The 17,470-nt window shown below is 37.2% G+C and overlaps 1 protein-coding gene across 1 annotated transcript; it reads right to left on the bottom strand.

Moving 5' to 3' along the window:
- Window positions 1-470: 470 nt before the first annotated feature.
- On the bottom strand, window positions 471-15,409 carry si:dkey-156n14.3 (zinc finger protein ZXDC). The gene is made up of 9 exons (XM_056459768.1): window positions 13,548-15,409; window positions 13,312-13,464; window positions 13,155-13,233; window positions 11,832-11,962; window positions 9,903-10,073; window positions 7,176-8,053; window positions 4,384-4,638; window positions 4,203-4,304; window positions 471-623 (listed from the first exon to the last, which is right to left on the bottom strand). The coding sequence occupies exons 1-9, from the start codon at window positions 15,376-15,378 to the stop codon at window positions 537-539; spliced, it is 3,687 nt and encodes a 1,228-aa protein (XP_056315743.1). The 5' UTR covers window positions 15,379-15,409; the 3' UTR covers window positions 471-536.
- Between the last annotated feature and the right edge of the window lie 2,061 nt (window positions 15,410-17,470).

Here is a 17,470-nt window from a genome sequence, read left to right as displayed (position 1 = left end):
AGACTTGTTTTTGTTTTTCACAAACAGGAAACATCTGCACTTTACAAAGCCATACAAAAATAGGCATCATTTCTTTTCCATAGCGCTCAATCAGGCATATGAATGACGGACAAATGGCCTGTCTAGATTAATGACATGAGCAGAATTCATAGACAAATATTTATTCTAGTTAAGACACAAATCAATGATGTTCACTGTCTTTTGTGTGCTCCCACATCTAGAAACTAAACATTGATTCTGGACAAATAAAGCACGTCACGTGATTAGAATTAAACAAAAACTAAATGTGCTTTGTATTTGGTCAAATTAGCTTTTTTTATTGAACACAGTACTATAATGACACCCCTTAAACTAGAGATATAGAAAACCAGTGGAGGCACTGAGAAAATGTACAAGATCATATATATATATATATATATATATATATATATATATATATATATATATATATATATATATATATATATATATAAAGAAAGAATGACAGAAACAGCCCATCATAAAAAGTCCTCATGTAGCACCTCATGTTTCTCCCATCACTCCAAGTCTTGAAGGTTAATGGTGCTACCAGTAAATTGAGAGTTGTCAGATCCACTTTCATCTTCAGCCAAAACTGTGGGTTCCTACAAGTGAGAATATATATATTTAAAGTTCACAAGTTACTGCACAACAAAACAACAAACAAAAGCCCCCAGCAAAACAAAACTGAATATTTTACATAAATTAACTCATAACTCTATAATAACTCCAGTCCTTAAAGGTGCAGTAGGTGATTGTCTTCAGAAACAGTTTTTGTTGTGCTGGTTGAAAGTCTCTTCACATTCTATAAGTAATGATTAAAGTAAATTATCTAAATGTGTTTATATGTATTTTTATATTCTGGGTAAGGCACAGGAATAAAAAATGTGCATCCAATTAAAATTTGTCGGGCCGACATTTTCCATAACTCTGATAAGTAGCCCAAAGTGTCTGTAGCACGCAAGTATGGTTTAGCAATACATGAAGTGTAATTCCTGCACGCCGCTGGCCAACCACTAAGCATACAGTAGTCACTTTAGGACAAAGCGCGTGAGAAAGAGACCAGCCATCCTTGCATGCATGAAATATTGCACATAACAACTTTTGCTTGCTACACAACTGAAAACGTGCTAGATTTAATACAGTTTTTCGTTGGGAATTGTAATATTATAAAGTACTATGAAGTTTTATAACTGGTGAAAGTTATATATGATCTAGTGGGTCTCTGTCATCTTTATTGTGCGTGCTCATGATTTCAGGAGGCGTGGTTTTGGACAGCAGGGGTGGGACTGTGTTTCAAATATATTATGCCAACCGGTTGGCATTTTGGCAGCTCACCTACAGCACTTTTAAGACATACAAAACATGTAGAATTAGGGATACTCCTAGACTCCAAATAGAGGTGCAAATGGGGTCTAAAAGGTTTGAGCTAGTCAAACCATAAAAGGCCAGTTTCACCATAAAAGATGCCTACTCTAAGCATATGAACCAAAATGGTAAATATTTTAAAGATGCATTCAGATGAGGTTTTAACTTTTGAAATAATAAATTACGTTTCTAATAGAACAAAACTACCTTACCAGTCCTGTTCTCTTACCAGTCCTGATTGTTATACAAAAAAGGTATCCGTGTAGAAACAAATTCTACTGCTCAATACATTGTTTTCTGTTCTCACTTTTTGTCTTAAAATGACATGAACTTGTCAACTACATGGATTGACATCCACATCACTTACAAACTATTCTAGTCAACCAGCAGTGTACCACATAACCAACCTTGAAAGTTACAGATAGTGTGAACGGGGCCTTTGATGCTAACACGTTTGTTGCTCTGATAACCAAAGTTTAGAGCTCTGGCCCAGGCCTTTTTTAAATCCCACACTGAACATTTTGTTTGACATATATATTTATGCATTTATTTAATAGGGTATATGGACACAGACACAGAGAGAGAAAAAAAAAAAAAAAAAAAATAATATTCGCCATGTTTAAGATCTGATTTATTTAAAAAAAAAAAAAAAAAAAAAAAAAAAAAAAAAAAAAAAAAAAACAGCCTGGCTGAGATACGATATAAAGTGTGTATCAGACCAAACAAGCACTGCATTAAATTATATTTTTCCGCATCATGTCTTTAAAACAGGGGTCAGGAACCTTTTTTCAGCAAAGAGCCATTTCTGATTTTTTTGGCAAATTATTTTTTTAAAGAGCCATTGGGGTGTATATTATGTCTTTTCTTCATTTATGTCCCTGCACAACTAAAAAAATAAACAAATATGAAGCATCACGTTGAGCAAGTCCATAAATGAAGGACAATTTATAGAAATTTTCTTTTTTGCCATCACCACTCATAAATGTTGTTTGAATTTATGATCACAAGGTGATCGTAAAAATTTAAGTTGCTTGCTCTTTATTGGTGTCACGATTTAAGTTAATCCACAGCACCGCTTTTATTGTAAACTTAGTTCTTATTAATTTTGCTGTAAAAATACATTAAAAAGAGATTTATAATTGCATTTAACAGGAAACTGATTTTAGCAGTTTGGCACTGATAGTGACAGTTATAGTTTTTAAAAATTTTAAATATTATTGAAGAGAGACAGCTGGGGAGCCAGATATTTTTGGTCAAAGAGCGTAGGTTCCCTACCCCTGCTTTAAAATATGGAAATTAATTTTACCCCAGTATTAGCCTAGCCTGCTGCTAATGACGGCGCCTGTATTTAAATGGTCTTTCATCTCTTTTTTCCGCTTTAATAACCAAATGGATGCTGAAGTCCATTTAACAGATTTTATTTGAATTACATTAAAATGTCGATGCTGTAAAAGGAACCTTGTGAAATTAAAAATAGTCACATAAACCTTTTACTGGAAGATAGTCATTGGCTGAAAAACACTGGCTGTGCATATAGCACATTCGCACCTTTGGATGGAAACAAAGCTATTGTCACATTGAGCAGAGATCTGTGCTGGACTCATAAAATCTCGCTGTAAAATCTCACAGAATTTCATAAAAAAAAAAGTTATTCTCTTTACATTTGTTTAGAACTACTGTAATACATTTATTTTTTAACACTAAGCTGACCCCTTAGGAGATGAGTCAAGTATAGCTTGAGTATATAGTCAAGTATAATTGTTCAAAGTAAAGAAAAGATCCTGTTTTATACTTATACTTGAATAAATAAAAATGTGTAAAAGTCAAGGCAATTTCTCTTTTTGCAATATGAAAAATCATGAAACTGTGTCATACTGAAGCAGTGTAAACCAGTCCCTCCAGGATTTCACAGGACTTTTTTCTGAATTTTGCAGCCTGCAATTATCTTTACTTACGGCAATTTTTGTAGCATTATTTTGTGTTGATTTGCTGTAAAAAAAATATACCACAGACAAAAATTATATATATATTTTCCTAGACTCAGACATTGGGTTCTGTAACTTATAAAAATCACACTTAAATGATCAAAAATACTGTATGTTTTAAAAAAATTATTTTCGCAGTATTTCCTATAATATGTTTTCCTTTGGAGAAAGCTTATATGAAACTTATGTTTCATTTCGGCTGGAATAAAAGCAGTTTAGTTTTAACCATTTTAAGGTCAATATTATTAGCCCCCCTCAAGCAATATACATTTTTTATAGCCCATTCTTGTATAACCATTTTTATACAATGACTTGCCTAATTAATCTAGTTAAGCCTTTGAATGTCACTTTAAGCTTGTACACTGTAGATGCCGATGATGTGAAAGCCTACTGGCTGATTCTGCTCATGCGCTACACACACACTGCTTTCTGAAATAACCGTGACACCATGCCTGTGTTATGTGCTGGGCCCGCAACAAGTCCTAAATGCGACTTTGTATGTTTACTCATATTTACTATGCGCGTCTTCTTCGTCTGGTTAAATGCCGAGTTACACTCCAGTGTAAAGGTATCTACTGCCACCTACAATTATTATGGTTGTAAAATCATGGCTTAGCGAGGGTTGTTTGTGTCCACATGACCTTTGTTTTTGGTGAATCAGTGTCGTGATGACATCATAGAAAACATCTATTCTCTAAATTTGCCGCAAAATCTGCAGCATTTCAGAAAAATGGGAGATCTGCAAAATTTGATGGAGTTTGCGATAAATTCAGTGATAACAAAATCCTGGAGATACTGGTAAGCCGTTACACCCCTGGTAGTTTTACAAACCTGTAGGATGTGTACAGGCAGATCCACAGTAAGCTGAGAGTGTGAACATGAGGTCTGTGAACTCAACTGGAAAGCCAAGTCTCCATCAGCAGCAGGGTCATCCTACAACAAACACTCAAATCAATGCTAAACAAAAAAAAGAAGACAGAGAACGTTTCCCAATACTGTCCCATCATCTCACCTGCAGCAGCTGAATCTGTACAAACTGTGTGCCTGTCACTGGATCCCGGATGGGCAGCTCACCATTTCCTGCAGCAGCTCCTTCTCCAAAATGAGCACTTGAATTAGTCGGCAGAGCAGAGCTGGTGCTCTTTGATACTTTAGTCTTTCTTTGGGGCGTCTCTGAGGCACATGTAGAAGTGTTCGAGCCTTTCTGTTTCCTCCTTTTGGCAAGCTGAATGGCCCTGTAATCGGTGCGCGCTGATCCACTGCTTTCCTAAAGACAGAACAACGATACATTTAAGATTTTGGTTTGCCTCTCCATGAAGTTGTTGAAGAAAGGACTATTCAACTGAATACAATCTAGCGCAGGACCCAATTTGACACCAATCAGTACTGAAAAAAAAAACCTATGTGACAATGCCAGCATTTCCCGCCTGCTTCTTCTTTGCGTGCTTTAGAGAGGGTTCTTAAACACAAGATTGGCCATTGTGATCACATGCTCAACAGGTATGATTGTGATCGACTCCAATGATCATCTCTTCACTAAGCACTTAAGTCCGAGACACACCAAGATCATGGTCGGCCATTGTCAGACCGTCTGTGAGTGTCACTCAGGCTAGTTTGTTTGGTGTGTTCCACACGTCAACTCTCGTTGGGTTAACAACTGGTTATTCATCAGGGAATCAAAGCATGAATACAAATACTAATGTGAAAAATAATTCAAGTAGAGCGGAACACACAGAAGTCAGCTGTTATTTTGCTGCATTTCTCAAATATTTGCAAACGAAATGGACTATTAGATTACCAGACATAATTGCACGAGAGAATCCCAATGTGGTGAGTGATAAGAACTGTGAAAATGGTACTAAACAATGCTTTGTTTAAAGTCTGTCTGTGCGTATTTCTGTTTCGGTTTTCTTTGTGGAAAAAAAAACAAAAAAAAAAAAAAAACAGAATACTGCCCCTGTGGTTGTGTAAAGACATCCTCTCACACAGGTTCAGAATGTGCATGTTCACTTCTGTCAGCTTTCATCCATTTAGTGCATTCACGGGGAAATTTTGGGGAAAAGACCAGACTCGGCTGACACAAAGTGACAACACAGTTGGTTTTTATCTGCACTAGTTCTTTGCCTCCTACTTGGTGTTTTCCAGGCTTTACACAGTTAAACGAACATGTGAGCATTTGAAAGCTAGGTAAATCAGCAAATTGCTCATATATCTGCACACGGATAGATCCTCTGATAGACACAGCTTTCAATTGCTACAGTGTCAGGATGAAGAGCATCAAGCGATGATCATTGAAGCCAATCACCAGTGTTTAAGAAACCTTTTAAACAGTGCTCAAATATTATCCGGAAATTGACATTTTATTTTTCACCATTCACCATTTTAATAGAATAAAAATATACTAATGAAACACTAATAATCTTCACTGTAAAAATAAACTTGACTTGTTTCTTATTACAGTTATTTTGTCCTCATCTTTTTGTTTGATTAAAAATGGTGAAACATGCAGCAGCAAAAAAATGTGTACTGTCACACAAAAGCCAATCAGCAGTGTTTAAGAACCCTCTTAAATGAGTAGGGTCTGTCTGCGGACTGCAAGTTGGGCGTAACATGAAGGTGCCTTAGAGGCGTAACTTGTAGTACGTTAGAGGTGTAACTTGAAGTTACGGAGCTACGTTAAAACTATGTTGTCGGCAAGATGGCGCTGTCCATCAGTTATTAACATCTACCCAATCATCAATTATTAACGTCTACACATTCCCTAAACCCAATCATCATAGTTATTATAGTCTACACCTTCCCTAAACCCAACCATCACAGTTATTAACGTCTACACCAGGAATGTCAATCTCAATTCCTGGAGGGCCGCAGCCCTGCACAGTTTAGTTCCAACCCTAATTAAACAGCTGATCAAACTAATTAAGTCTTTCAGTCTTGTTTGAAACCTATACAGATTATTGTGTTGAAGCAGGGCTGGAACTAAACTGTGCAGGGCTACGGCTCTCCAAAAATAGTTTGACATCCCTGGTCTACACCTTCCCTAAACCTAAACTCAACCATCATAGTTATAAATGTACAGCCGCGAGTTGCGGAGGTTTTCATACTTGACACGCTTGCCATTGTATTGTTATTTGCAACATCAGGGGGCAATGCCGAGTAGGCTAACTGTGATGACAAAACAGATTAAGTAGTCAACGAGTGGAGTTGCAAAATGAATTAATAAAATAATATATCAAATGACTTGGTTGTGGATAAATTTGGAGAAAACTCATGAAAACTTTGTGAAAATGTTCTCTGGTAAGTATTTCCACTATCTTGCCAACAACATCTCGTTGGTTCAATAGGATCTCGATAACTGCAAGTTACAGCACTAACTTACTACAAGTTACACCCCTTCATCTTACGTCCCGCCTTGCAGTCCGCAGACAGACACACATGTCTTAAACAGCTCTCAAATATCAGCAGGAAATTTACATTTTTTTAGAGATTTATTTCAGACATTTTTGCCTTCATTATGACAGGACAATAGATATGTGAAGTTGGATTGAGAAAGAGGGAAATGGAATCGGGAAAGGTCCCAGAGCTGGGACTTGAACTTGGGATGGCCACAGCACAGTTGGACTATATATCAGCAAACTGACCACTAGGCTATTGGCGCTGAGAGAAATTGATATTTTGAAATTGAACAGTACTGAAAGGTGTTATGGTCGGTAGATTTGACACCACTGAAATAATCTTAAATTATACTTCACGGCTAACAACTTAAGACATTTAAAAAGTAAAAATGTGCTCTTTCTGACTGACCATCACGGAGCAGGGGGTGACTGAGGGTATTTCAGTTATTTTCGGCCCACTGTAGGATCCACTGTGACTGGGGAACACAAACTGACACATCCCCTTACTGCTATCTGACTGAGGCATGACCTCCACCCTGCTTAGCAAGGGTCCCACCGACGTCTCACTGCCTGCCAGGTCAGCCTTGACCTGCGTAGAAAGTAACTCCTGTACAGGGGCTGCTGCCAGAGTCATGGCGGAAGTCAGAGGAGCGGCGAGAGATGGAACAAGAGAGCAACTGAGTGCTGGAGGAAGAGTCGATGTCAGTGAGGAAAGAGACCGAGTGAGCGATGAAGAGAGGGATGGGGTAAGAGTAGATGGTGATTCAACAGTCAGGGGATTACAGGAATTCATAGTGTGGAGTTGTTCTGAAGATGGAGTTCTTTGAATGCTTAAAGCAGTTAGCGTTCCCAATTCTTCTGGGTTGACTGTTTGCACATCATCTAAATGCAATGTGGCATGAGGCAAAACCCCTCCACCTCCTCCAGTGCCCAATCCGGTGTCTAGTACATGCACACCCATATCTTGCCCAGCTGCTAAAATGAGAGGATCCACAGTTTTTGTTCCAGTTAGGGCCGATCCAACTGATGCTGGATCTATTGTGAGGATTCCGGTGTTAACCAAAGGTATGTCCATGGAGAAGGATCCTGGCCCAGAGCTCCCGTCACTCCCGACAGAAACAGCAGCGCTGCCTGAACATGCAGGGATGCTGGAGAAGAGGGAGGACAGGTCCAGACTGCTGAGTTCTGCTCCTGCAGGTCCTGAGGGGGCACTGACGGCCTGTGAAGTGCTGGTCAGCTCACTGCTGGGTGTGAGAGTGGCTGCGTCATCCAACTGACTCAACACATCTGCAAGAGGAGCATTACAACATAATCAGCTTGAAAGGAACAATAGCAAGCGCACCGATAAATATCTGACAGTACTATACTGAACAATATGAACATGTAAAGCCCTCAATGCTTGGTCTGGGCTATGTTTTTGCAGGAATCCCACGATTGGCCAGCAAACCTGCCCAATCTAAAAGACATTGAGAATCTGTGGGATATTGTGAAGAGGAAGAGGTGACACACAAGACACAACACTACAGAAGAGCTGAATGACGCATTTCAGAACTTCATAACACCTCAGCAGTGCTACACACTGATCACGTTACATTGCTGAATTCATGCAAAAACACAGCATAGAGTGTTTTACATGATTATACTGTTTAGTAGTCCAGCATTTTAATGTTAAAAAAATATATATTTTTTAAATTGGCCATAAGTAATATTCAAATTTTCTGAGATGCTTGAAGACTAAATATGCTATTTATTTTCAAAGATTAACATTCACAAAATTGAAGATTCTGTGACTATTCATAGGCCTTTTGTTGATTAACCTTGTACAGTAAGATTCCATGTTCACATCAGATTATTCAACTAAAATCATTGTAATGAAAAACTACAAAAGCATTTATTTCTCTTAGCAGATGTTTATTTCTTAAAGTCTAACAATTTTATTAAAGTCAATCATTTTATTAAATGGAATTAATAACTAATAAAATTCTGTAGTTTTTTTAATTAACTTCAATATATTTCTATAACATGGCTATTGCTCACTATTGATTGTAACGCATTAAAATTTACTAATGAGACTTTAGTGTTAACTATTGTACTTTATAACCCTTTAATTGGCATTCATTTACTCTAAACATGTATATATAATCAAGCAATACACTAAGGCCCAATCCCAATTCTATTTTTGAAAAAAGCCCATTCCCAGCCACTAGACATTACTGACAAGGTATTCCAGTGTCATCGAGTGTCAGAATGTTGTGGGACTGCTATACAGCAGTTATGATTATGGGTTATAGATCGCGAAATTTAACGGTTTTAATTTTAACGTTTTTTTTTTTTTTCAAGTATGTCAGTAAAACACAAACAGGTTATAAATATATTACAATATATGCTTGTTTGTTGTCAAAATTCATAATAATGACAAAAAAATACTATGTGGACCTCCTTACTTCCGGGTGCAGCGATCCTACCGTTGTAGCTGGAGTATTCTGGGAACTTTTCTTACCCCTTGGTTTTGAGTGTGGTCCTGAAAAATCTTCATTTGAAGGGACATTTACCCCTCCCCTTAGCCCTACGCCTTCAAGTTTAAAAGATTTGGGACACCCCTACCCCTTCACGGGAACGCGCAAAACGAGGGCTAGGAGTAAGGGGAAGGGCAAAGGGGTAGAATTGGAATTGGGCCTAAGTATTTTTTGGTTGTTATGCCTGGAAAAGCTATTTTTTTTAATGTAGGTCAATATCAGGATAATTCAGTATACCATGATAAAAATTTCCCCTATTAAGTCACAACAAGAAAAATCACAGAAACCTATTGTGCAATTGAATTGTGCTAAAAGTTTATATTATTTATGCAAGTTGTTTTTGACTTGTGTTAAATGGCAAACACTAAACAGAAAGTAAAGTAATTATCTCCCAATGCCTTGACTTTTAGCTCATTTGATAAATGGTCCTGTGACTCAAAATTTGTAATATGATCTGGACTGCGAGTCCAGTTATGTACTGCATCTCTAGTTTTTATCGTGAGGGGCAGTCATACAATGAACCCTGATGAGACCTAAATACCAACAATAATATGATATGCAGTCCAGCTTTAGTAGGGATGTCTTGGTTTTAGCATGCACTGAATGGTGTGTGTCTGTACCTGGACTGAGGTTGTGATGCTTTAGCATGTGTGTCTTGAGGCTGCTTCGTGATGAGAAGTGTTTGGTGCAACCTGCAACCGGACAGCGACTTCTCAGACTGACTCCATCCTGCTTGTGCTTCTTAGAATGGATGTAGAGGCTACTACGAGCTGAAAACTTGGCATTACAACCTATACATTTACACACAAACAGTACACATTAGAAACCTCAATCTGACAAACTATGGCTTTCAAGGTATACCGCGGTTTGGAAAAGTCAAGGTTTTAAAACCACCAAAATTTTCTGTAACACCATTCCAAGGTAAGTGTAAGATTTTTTTTAATTTACATTTTTTGTTGTTTTTTTTTAGGACAACAGTATCTTCAGCAGGAAAAAAAAATAATCTAAAGATTGCGTTACATTTTCCAAAAGTAACTTGTATATTATTATTTTATTTTTTAAAGTAATGCATAACTTCACTCATTACTTAGAAAAGTAATATTATTACATAACTTGTATTACTTGTAATGCGTTACCCCCAACACTGTTTGGAGGACCTAGGCAGTCTGCTTTAGTTGAGCTGACCCCCTCTTGTAAACCTGTGGTAAAGAATCTAGGGGTATTTGTTGATTCTTCCTAGGGCTGGGCGATAAAACAGTATTGGAATTTATTGACCGAACACCATTGTCAATAGCGATAAAAAAAAGTTTGGTATGAAGTTTCATTATGAAGCACTATAATTTTATTAAAATTTGGCTGCTGAGCATGCACCTTGAAAGGAATGTCAATAAGCTTGGGGTTATTTCCAACTGAGGCACGCAACTTGTGCACGCAAAGGAGCCAGGGGAGCACAAGCGCAAAACGCACTGAAAATGATGAAGGAAACGATACACCTTATACTTTTCACATGCTTTACCGCAATATGTGAACGGACTCGCATATTGGGTTGCATCATTGTCACATCAGGTCAGAATAACACATGTGAAAATGAGTGCCATGACTAAAAGCAGTGAATAAAATAAAAAGGGATGTCACCAGAAAGGCTTTTTGGTTTCTTTTCTTGTGCATCCCAGCCACATTTTTTTTAGAATAGGGGTAATGTAGTCATTCAACTTCACCATTTGTAATGCTGCAATATGTACTTGAATAATTATGGCTGGGTCCTTTACTTGAAAACTCAGATTTATTAATTAATTTTATTTCCAGTTTGAGGCTTACCGTATTATTATTATTGACACCTTACAGATGTTGATCTACCTCAAAGTTTGTTTTGATTGTTCAGAAATTTCACTTTACCATTGCCCAAATTTTGTAACATTTTATCAAGTTTAAGGAGTTTCTTTAACACTTATGTTTATTTTATTATAAGACAATACATTTTTCTTAATATTTTACATTTTTTTAATTAAAACTATTTGCCTAAGTAATGTTGGTAAATTAAAGTGGTAAAATAAAAAAATCCTAATATTCTTAAATGGATAGTTGAAACAAAAAATTAAAAATCAATAATAACCGAATGATATGAAACATTACAACGTGATAATACTTTTTTTGCTGTATCACCCAGTCCTAATTCTTCCTTCAAATTTTGTTTGTATCCTGATATCGTTGTGTTTGTTTGGAATTTTTTTTAATGTTTAGTAACGTACAGCACTTTTGTCAACACTCCATTGTTTTAATGTGCTATAAAAATTTATAAATGAAATGACTCTTGGAATGAACTGGCTGTTATTGTTAATCACTCATATACAGCATACTACATTGCTTAAGAGGCTCCGGCGTGATCTTGGTTTGTGTCAAAAACTGTCCATTTTGATGATACAGATTATGATAAAACATCTTTCAAAACTGTACACAGAGCCTTTATTCTGTCATTTAGGATCATCAATATACTTTTATCTATTTCCTGCACAATTATGTATTGGTTGCTGAACTTCAAAGATGCTGACCTTCAACAGGGCATTCAAAAGGCTTTGTACCCAGGTGTGTGATGCTATGGCCCTTCAAGTGCTCGGCCCGTGTGAAGGATTTCCCACAGCCTTCCTCTAGACATGCAAAACGTCTGTCATCATCGTGTTTCCTGAAGATGAAAACCAACACCTAATTACAAACTGCTAACAGATCTATTTAGTGCACAATATTACACCCAAACTGCTGTATTAACAGTGGTGCGCCAAGGTACATTACGTTTAGAATCTAAAAAGCAATTTTGAAATATTTCTTAGAGTATTTACATTTTATTAAATGACACTAATGAAACTTTACTAATACAAATTCACTTAACATTGTAAATTATCTCGTCATTAAAGCTGCACAATATATGTTTTCAGAATATGTGCAATATCAAACAGGAATTATAGTTGACCAGGCAACAAAGTTTAGAACACATGATTCACTTGAAAGATGAAACATAACAGTGTGAAAGTTTATCATTTGCATGTTTTTTTAAAACACTGTGACAGTGTAAGCATTTGGGCACAAGGAATTAGTTGTATTTAAAGTGATAGATTAAACAAAACTGAAAATTCTGTTATCTTTTACTTGAGTCAAGTCATAAACTTTTTTCCTTCTATTGAATACAAAAATTGATTTTGAATAATTTGAATAATTTTTCCTACTACAGTAGTGAATTGTTACAGATTTCTAACCTTTTTCTAAAAAAAAAAACAGAAAAAAAGAAATTCAAAGGTTTGGAACCACTTGAGGGCGAGTAAATTTTTATTCTGTGCAAACTATCTCAACTACTCATTTACTATACAACGTTATTTTACATTAGATTTTGCTATTTCAGCATCTGAATACTGTCAGACACCCTAGAAAACCACAAAACACTGGCTACTCCGTTGAATTTTGTATTTATCAGGATTTGTAATACTTTATGCATTTCCTAGCGCTGGATTGCGGCTGGAAGGGCATCCGCTGCACAAATTCCACTGTGGAAATCCCTGATTAATAAAGGGACTTAGCCGAAAAGAAAATGAATATTTTATGCAGATGCACTAAAAATATCAAGCCAATCGATCTAAAATTCTGAATTTTGTAAATAAAGCTATTCAAGAAATCTGATGAAATTGCATTCATATACAATGTCCAAAATACCACAATGTTTTTTTTTTCCAACACTGTGCTTCTTGTCGTTAAATGTAATAATTAAGCATAATTACAAGAAAGCTGTGAAAATGAAACAAAAGCGATACAATATAGGTAACAAAAAGTTTCATATTTAATCATTTATATACTGAGAGAAAGCCTAATGAGACTCTGCTCCTCACCGTTTGTGCCTCAGTAATTTTGACATGCTTGTGAAAGTCCAGCCGCAGGAATCAAAATCACAAACAAAAGGTCTTTCACCTGGGAATGAAAAGCAAGAGAGGCATGTTAGAAAGCTGAATTAATGTTGGAATCTGAAGCATCTGTGCATTTGTTCACCTGTGTGGCTGCGGAGATGTATTTTGAGCCGACATGCCTTGTCATATCGCTTATCACAGCCGGGATAGGTGCAGGTGAACTGAGCCATTTCTCTGAAGTGGGTTCTGTTGTGTGAGAACAGGGCACTGAAAGTGATGAAGGTCTTCTCACATCCTGAGGAAGCACAGAAACACCACCATTAGTATCTCCAAACGGTCATCACCTACTGTGAAACATTGGTCAAAGAGTCAACTTACCTGGGAACTCACACTTATGTGGTCTTTCGGGTTCAAAGTGTGTTCTTTGATGATTACTGAGTCTTGTGGCGGTGCGAAACCTTTCACTACATACTTCACAGACAAATGCATTTTCCTGGTCATGAGTTCGGACATGAGCTTTTAGATTGTAGACAGTGGTGAAACGGCGACCACAGTTTTCCCATTCACATTTATAAGGGCGCACTTTGTCATGAGACTGAAGGTGGCGTTTCAATTTGTATGACGTTGTGAAAGACCAATCACAACCCTCTACTGTGCACTTAAAGGGACGCTGGTCCTCTGTGTGTACAACCAGATGGATTTTGAGATTTTGACGAGTATCAAAGGTACTGGAACAGCCTGGCTGGGGACACCTATACTTCGCTAATGAAACTTTCTTGGTCAATCCGGCGGACACAGTTAAAAGGTTCAGTGGCTGTAGTTCTTCACAAGTTAATGGTTTGCAGTTTGAATTTTGGCAAATACTGCTATCATATTCTACAGCACAAACACTCCCTTCTTCTTGCTTTATTGGTGGGCAGGAGTCTAGAGTTACACCCATTTCTGATAGCGAACAGTCATCAGCTAGAGTCAACTCTGAATCACTGTTGGCGAATCTAGCTTTAGGCTCATCCTGTAGACTTGAGGTAACATTGCTTATTTTCCCAATGGATTTACTTCCACCGTCATAGTTGAGCAGCACGAGATCTTCATTGTCCTTCATACCCAAATGTTCTTTTAAGCTCATCACACCATCATCCTTGTACGTGTAGCTGTCTGGTGGGGTGGCTAGAGTTAATATCCCGTTTTCAATGGTCACTATGATGTTCTGATTGTTAATCATGATAGTCCCAGAGAACGTTTCATGCACAGGTATTGCACCCCCATCAGGGCCACAATCCCCATTACTACTAGACTCTTGATTTGCATATTCCATGATATTCATTTCATTCATATCAGTGGAAAGCCTATTATGTTTCACCACACAATGCATCAATTCTTCTGTTGAATGTTCGGCTAAACTACTGCTGAGCATTTCCGCAGTAGATGTGTTTGGCGTTTGACAGGTCCCAGCGAAGTCCTCTGATAATACTGGGTTTCTATTCTCTGCTACTAGACAGATCTCCTGCCTGGCATTTTGATCCGTTCTCTCAGATCTCAAGTTTAAATTGTTATGGCTTGACAAATGTCCTGATTTTGACGACGTTCTGTTGAAGCTTCCTTCTGAGTCTGTTGATGAATTGATGGTCTTTGACAACGAACCGTTCTCTTCCGCTTTGTACTGAACGCTCGTTTGTCTTTCCTTGTCTTTATGAACTATATTAAAGACCACGTACAGTTCCTCGGGGCTCCTGCTTGAAGATGCAGATGTGTCGTCGAGAATCTTCTCTGTTGCCTGCTTTTGTTCGCAGTTTTCTGCGTCCAGGAGAGGAAGCACCATTTGCAGATCGTTGTCCTCATGTTCGTCGGCCCTCTCAAACTCTGAAGGCAGTAGCTCCAATTCATTAAACACCTTTTGCTTGGACACGTTCACGTCACCGAGCTCTGCGTCTCCGGACTGAACTTCATACGCCTTATGAGGGCTGATTTGAAGAGACAGAAGGCAGCCGCTGCCATTTTCTGCAACTCGAAGCGGTGTCGACCTGGCCCGGTTGTTGTTGTCGTCACTTTCTTTGTCCAGCGATCCCGAGAGATCCGAGATAGCATTTCCAATCAGCCGTGGTCTCGCAAGAATACCAGAAGCTGTTGTCTGTTGTGAGAATGTCGTGTTGAACGAGGCGCCATGTTGGTACTGAGTGTTTTTGGTATCAGCAAGCCCCTGGATTTCCATCTTGGTGTCCCTGTAGCAGCTGCTCGTAAAGCTCCGCCCTTCGCATATGAGTGCTTGATTTTGATAGGCTGGTCTTGGAATTACGCCATACTAAGCACATTTTCAGCAAAAAAATCAAAATCGAAGTAAGCGCATGTGACAGTACTAAACCTCACCAACAGAATCTTCCAGTTACATAACTAGAAACATTTGCCTCTTTGTTTTAACGCAATACATTTATACGTAATTTAGATCTGTACAGTAAACAATAAATAAAATTTATTTAATTGTATATGTGAGGAACACCTGTGCTAAATTTGTATAATATTTTTAATACTATATAGTCTATATCGTTTTAATTTAACTTGTCTTTTTGCATTGTTAATTAAAAGTGTAGTTACGAAATTATTTATATATTATCAAATATTTTATCTTATTTTGTTTTGTTTCCTAAACTCCCTTTCTCTATAGTTTTTTTGGAAATGTTTAGATCGGACTCAACATTGGCAAGACATAACATTGGCAAGACATTTTCGTTTCCAATTGAATAAGGTTTCCTCTACTTTGCACATAGGGATCACCTGTCACAACAATACAATAATTGTTATGTTCCGCATAGTCTTTCAGTGAAACATTTCGAGAGAAAACATTAAACGAGCAAAACAGAATTATACTTTTTAAGTTACCGTACTCTCTACAAGTGGCGTAAGTTTATTTAGGTGCATTATTTTGTGAATCTCATGCTAAAAGCAATATTCTAAAAAAAAATAGCAACAAATCGTGCCAAACACGTCTTGTGCCTTATTGCACTGGGTGTATGATACACCCAGTGCAATAAGGTGCAAGACGTGTTTGGCACGATTTGTTGCTATTTTCAGTCCAGCGCAACAGTAATTTTCATGTTTACACGTTGTTTAAATAGCAAATACATTTGCGCCAATTTGTGGACTCATGGGTGTTCCATTCTAAAAAGAAGGTGTGTTAAGGAACATTGCTATTTTGGGAAACTACGTGCCATTGACTAAATAAAATATTAAAACGTAACAAAAATTATTTTCTACAAAAATCACTACCTCCATGCCTTCTTCATGTTGAGGGTCTTTTTTCAGTTTATTCATGACAATTTGCATTTATATAATGTTATTATTATTAGTAGTGTGATTTATTAAATGCATATTTATATTTGTTTTAATAAAAAACTAGTTTAGATTTGTCCACCTCTCAGGTTTTGAAGACATATGCATGACTAAATGGGGCATAAGAATAGGGCGTGTGTTTGGATTTAACTCAGCTTTTTGTCCACACTGCGTTATTATTTATTCGTTTGCTGGAAATTAGAACTTAATTTAGAAATAGTTTTTAAACAAACTTTTGCGTTTAACAAACTAAATTAAATATGTAGGCTAATGGATGTCTTCAGCAGATTGCATACAACGCTGTTTCCTTATCCACAAAAGTAAAGGAGAAAAGTAAAGAGTAAAAGTAATTTAAGAGAAAGTAAAGAGGCCGAATGGAGGAGGCTCATTCTTTATCCTTGCGCTACAGATGGTTTGATAAACTGTTTTTTCGCTACTGAAGCGTTACAGTTTTTCACAAAATTCACCTTGTATAGCAAATGCGCCACGGCACAATGCAACTGACTCTTCAAGGGAATGGGAGATGAGACTCTGTTTGGTTTAATGCACGTTGTGCTCAAAACACACCCATAACTCATTAAGACAATAGGCACAACCATGTTAGGCCATGTGCCGGGGCGCAAAGCGTATTTTCTGTCCTTAAAATAGCTAAAGTGGATTCGGACATGCCCTTAATGCTTTTGCTCCATGCGCTTTCGACTTTGCACCTAGATCGTAAAATAGAGCCCAATGTGTGATAAGTTTAAAGTTTAATTTATGATGTAAAAGAAATGATGTAAAAATTACAATCCATTTTAATTATTAAAACACCATTTCAGCTGAACTATGAGCAAGCGAATTGGCCTAAACTCTATTTGTTGTTTTGAAGTTAAGTTTACGAGATATTACCTTTCGTCATAATGTGTTTCATGAGATGGTAATTGGCTGTAGTTGAATCGATATAAATCATCATTAAACTTCATGGAACTCTTTTCTCT

This window comes from Danio aesculapii, chromosome 6 (genome assembly GCF_903798145.1).
Source record: "Danio aesculapii chromosome 6, fDanAes4.1, whole genome shotgun sequence".
In the NCBI taxonomy this organism is placed as follows: Eukaryota; Metazoa; Chordata; class Actinopteri; order Cypriniformes; family Danionidae; genus Danio; species Danio aesculapii.
This window is presented reverse-complemented; position numbering and strand designations above follow the sequence as displayed.

What these genes read in the sequence shown, in the direction of transcription:
- si:dkey-156n14.3 (XM_056459768.1), bottom strand. Translation starts at nt 15,378, where the DNA reads ATGGAAATCCAGGGGCTTGCTGATACCAAAAACACTCAGTACCAACAT. An exon ending in ACATAAGTGTGAGTTCCCAG is followed by an intron (nt 13,465 to 13,547) that starts GTAAGTTGACTC and finishes GTGCTTCCTCAG; the next exon opens with GATGTGAGAAGACCTTCATC. An exon ending in TTTTGAATGCCCTGTTGAAG is followed by an intron (nt 10,074 to 11,831) that starts GTCAGCATCTTT and finishes GTAAATGTATAG; the next exon opens with GTTGTAATGCCAAGTTTTCA.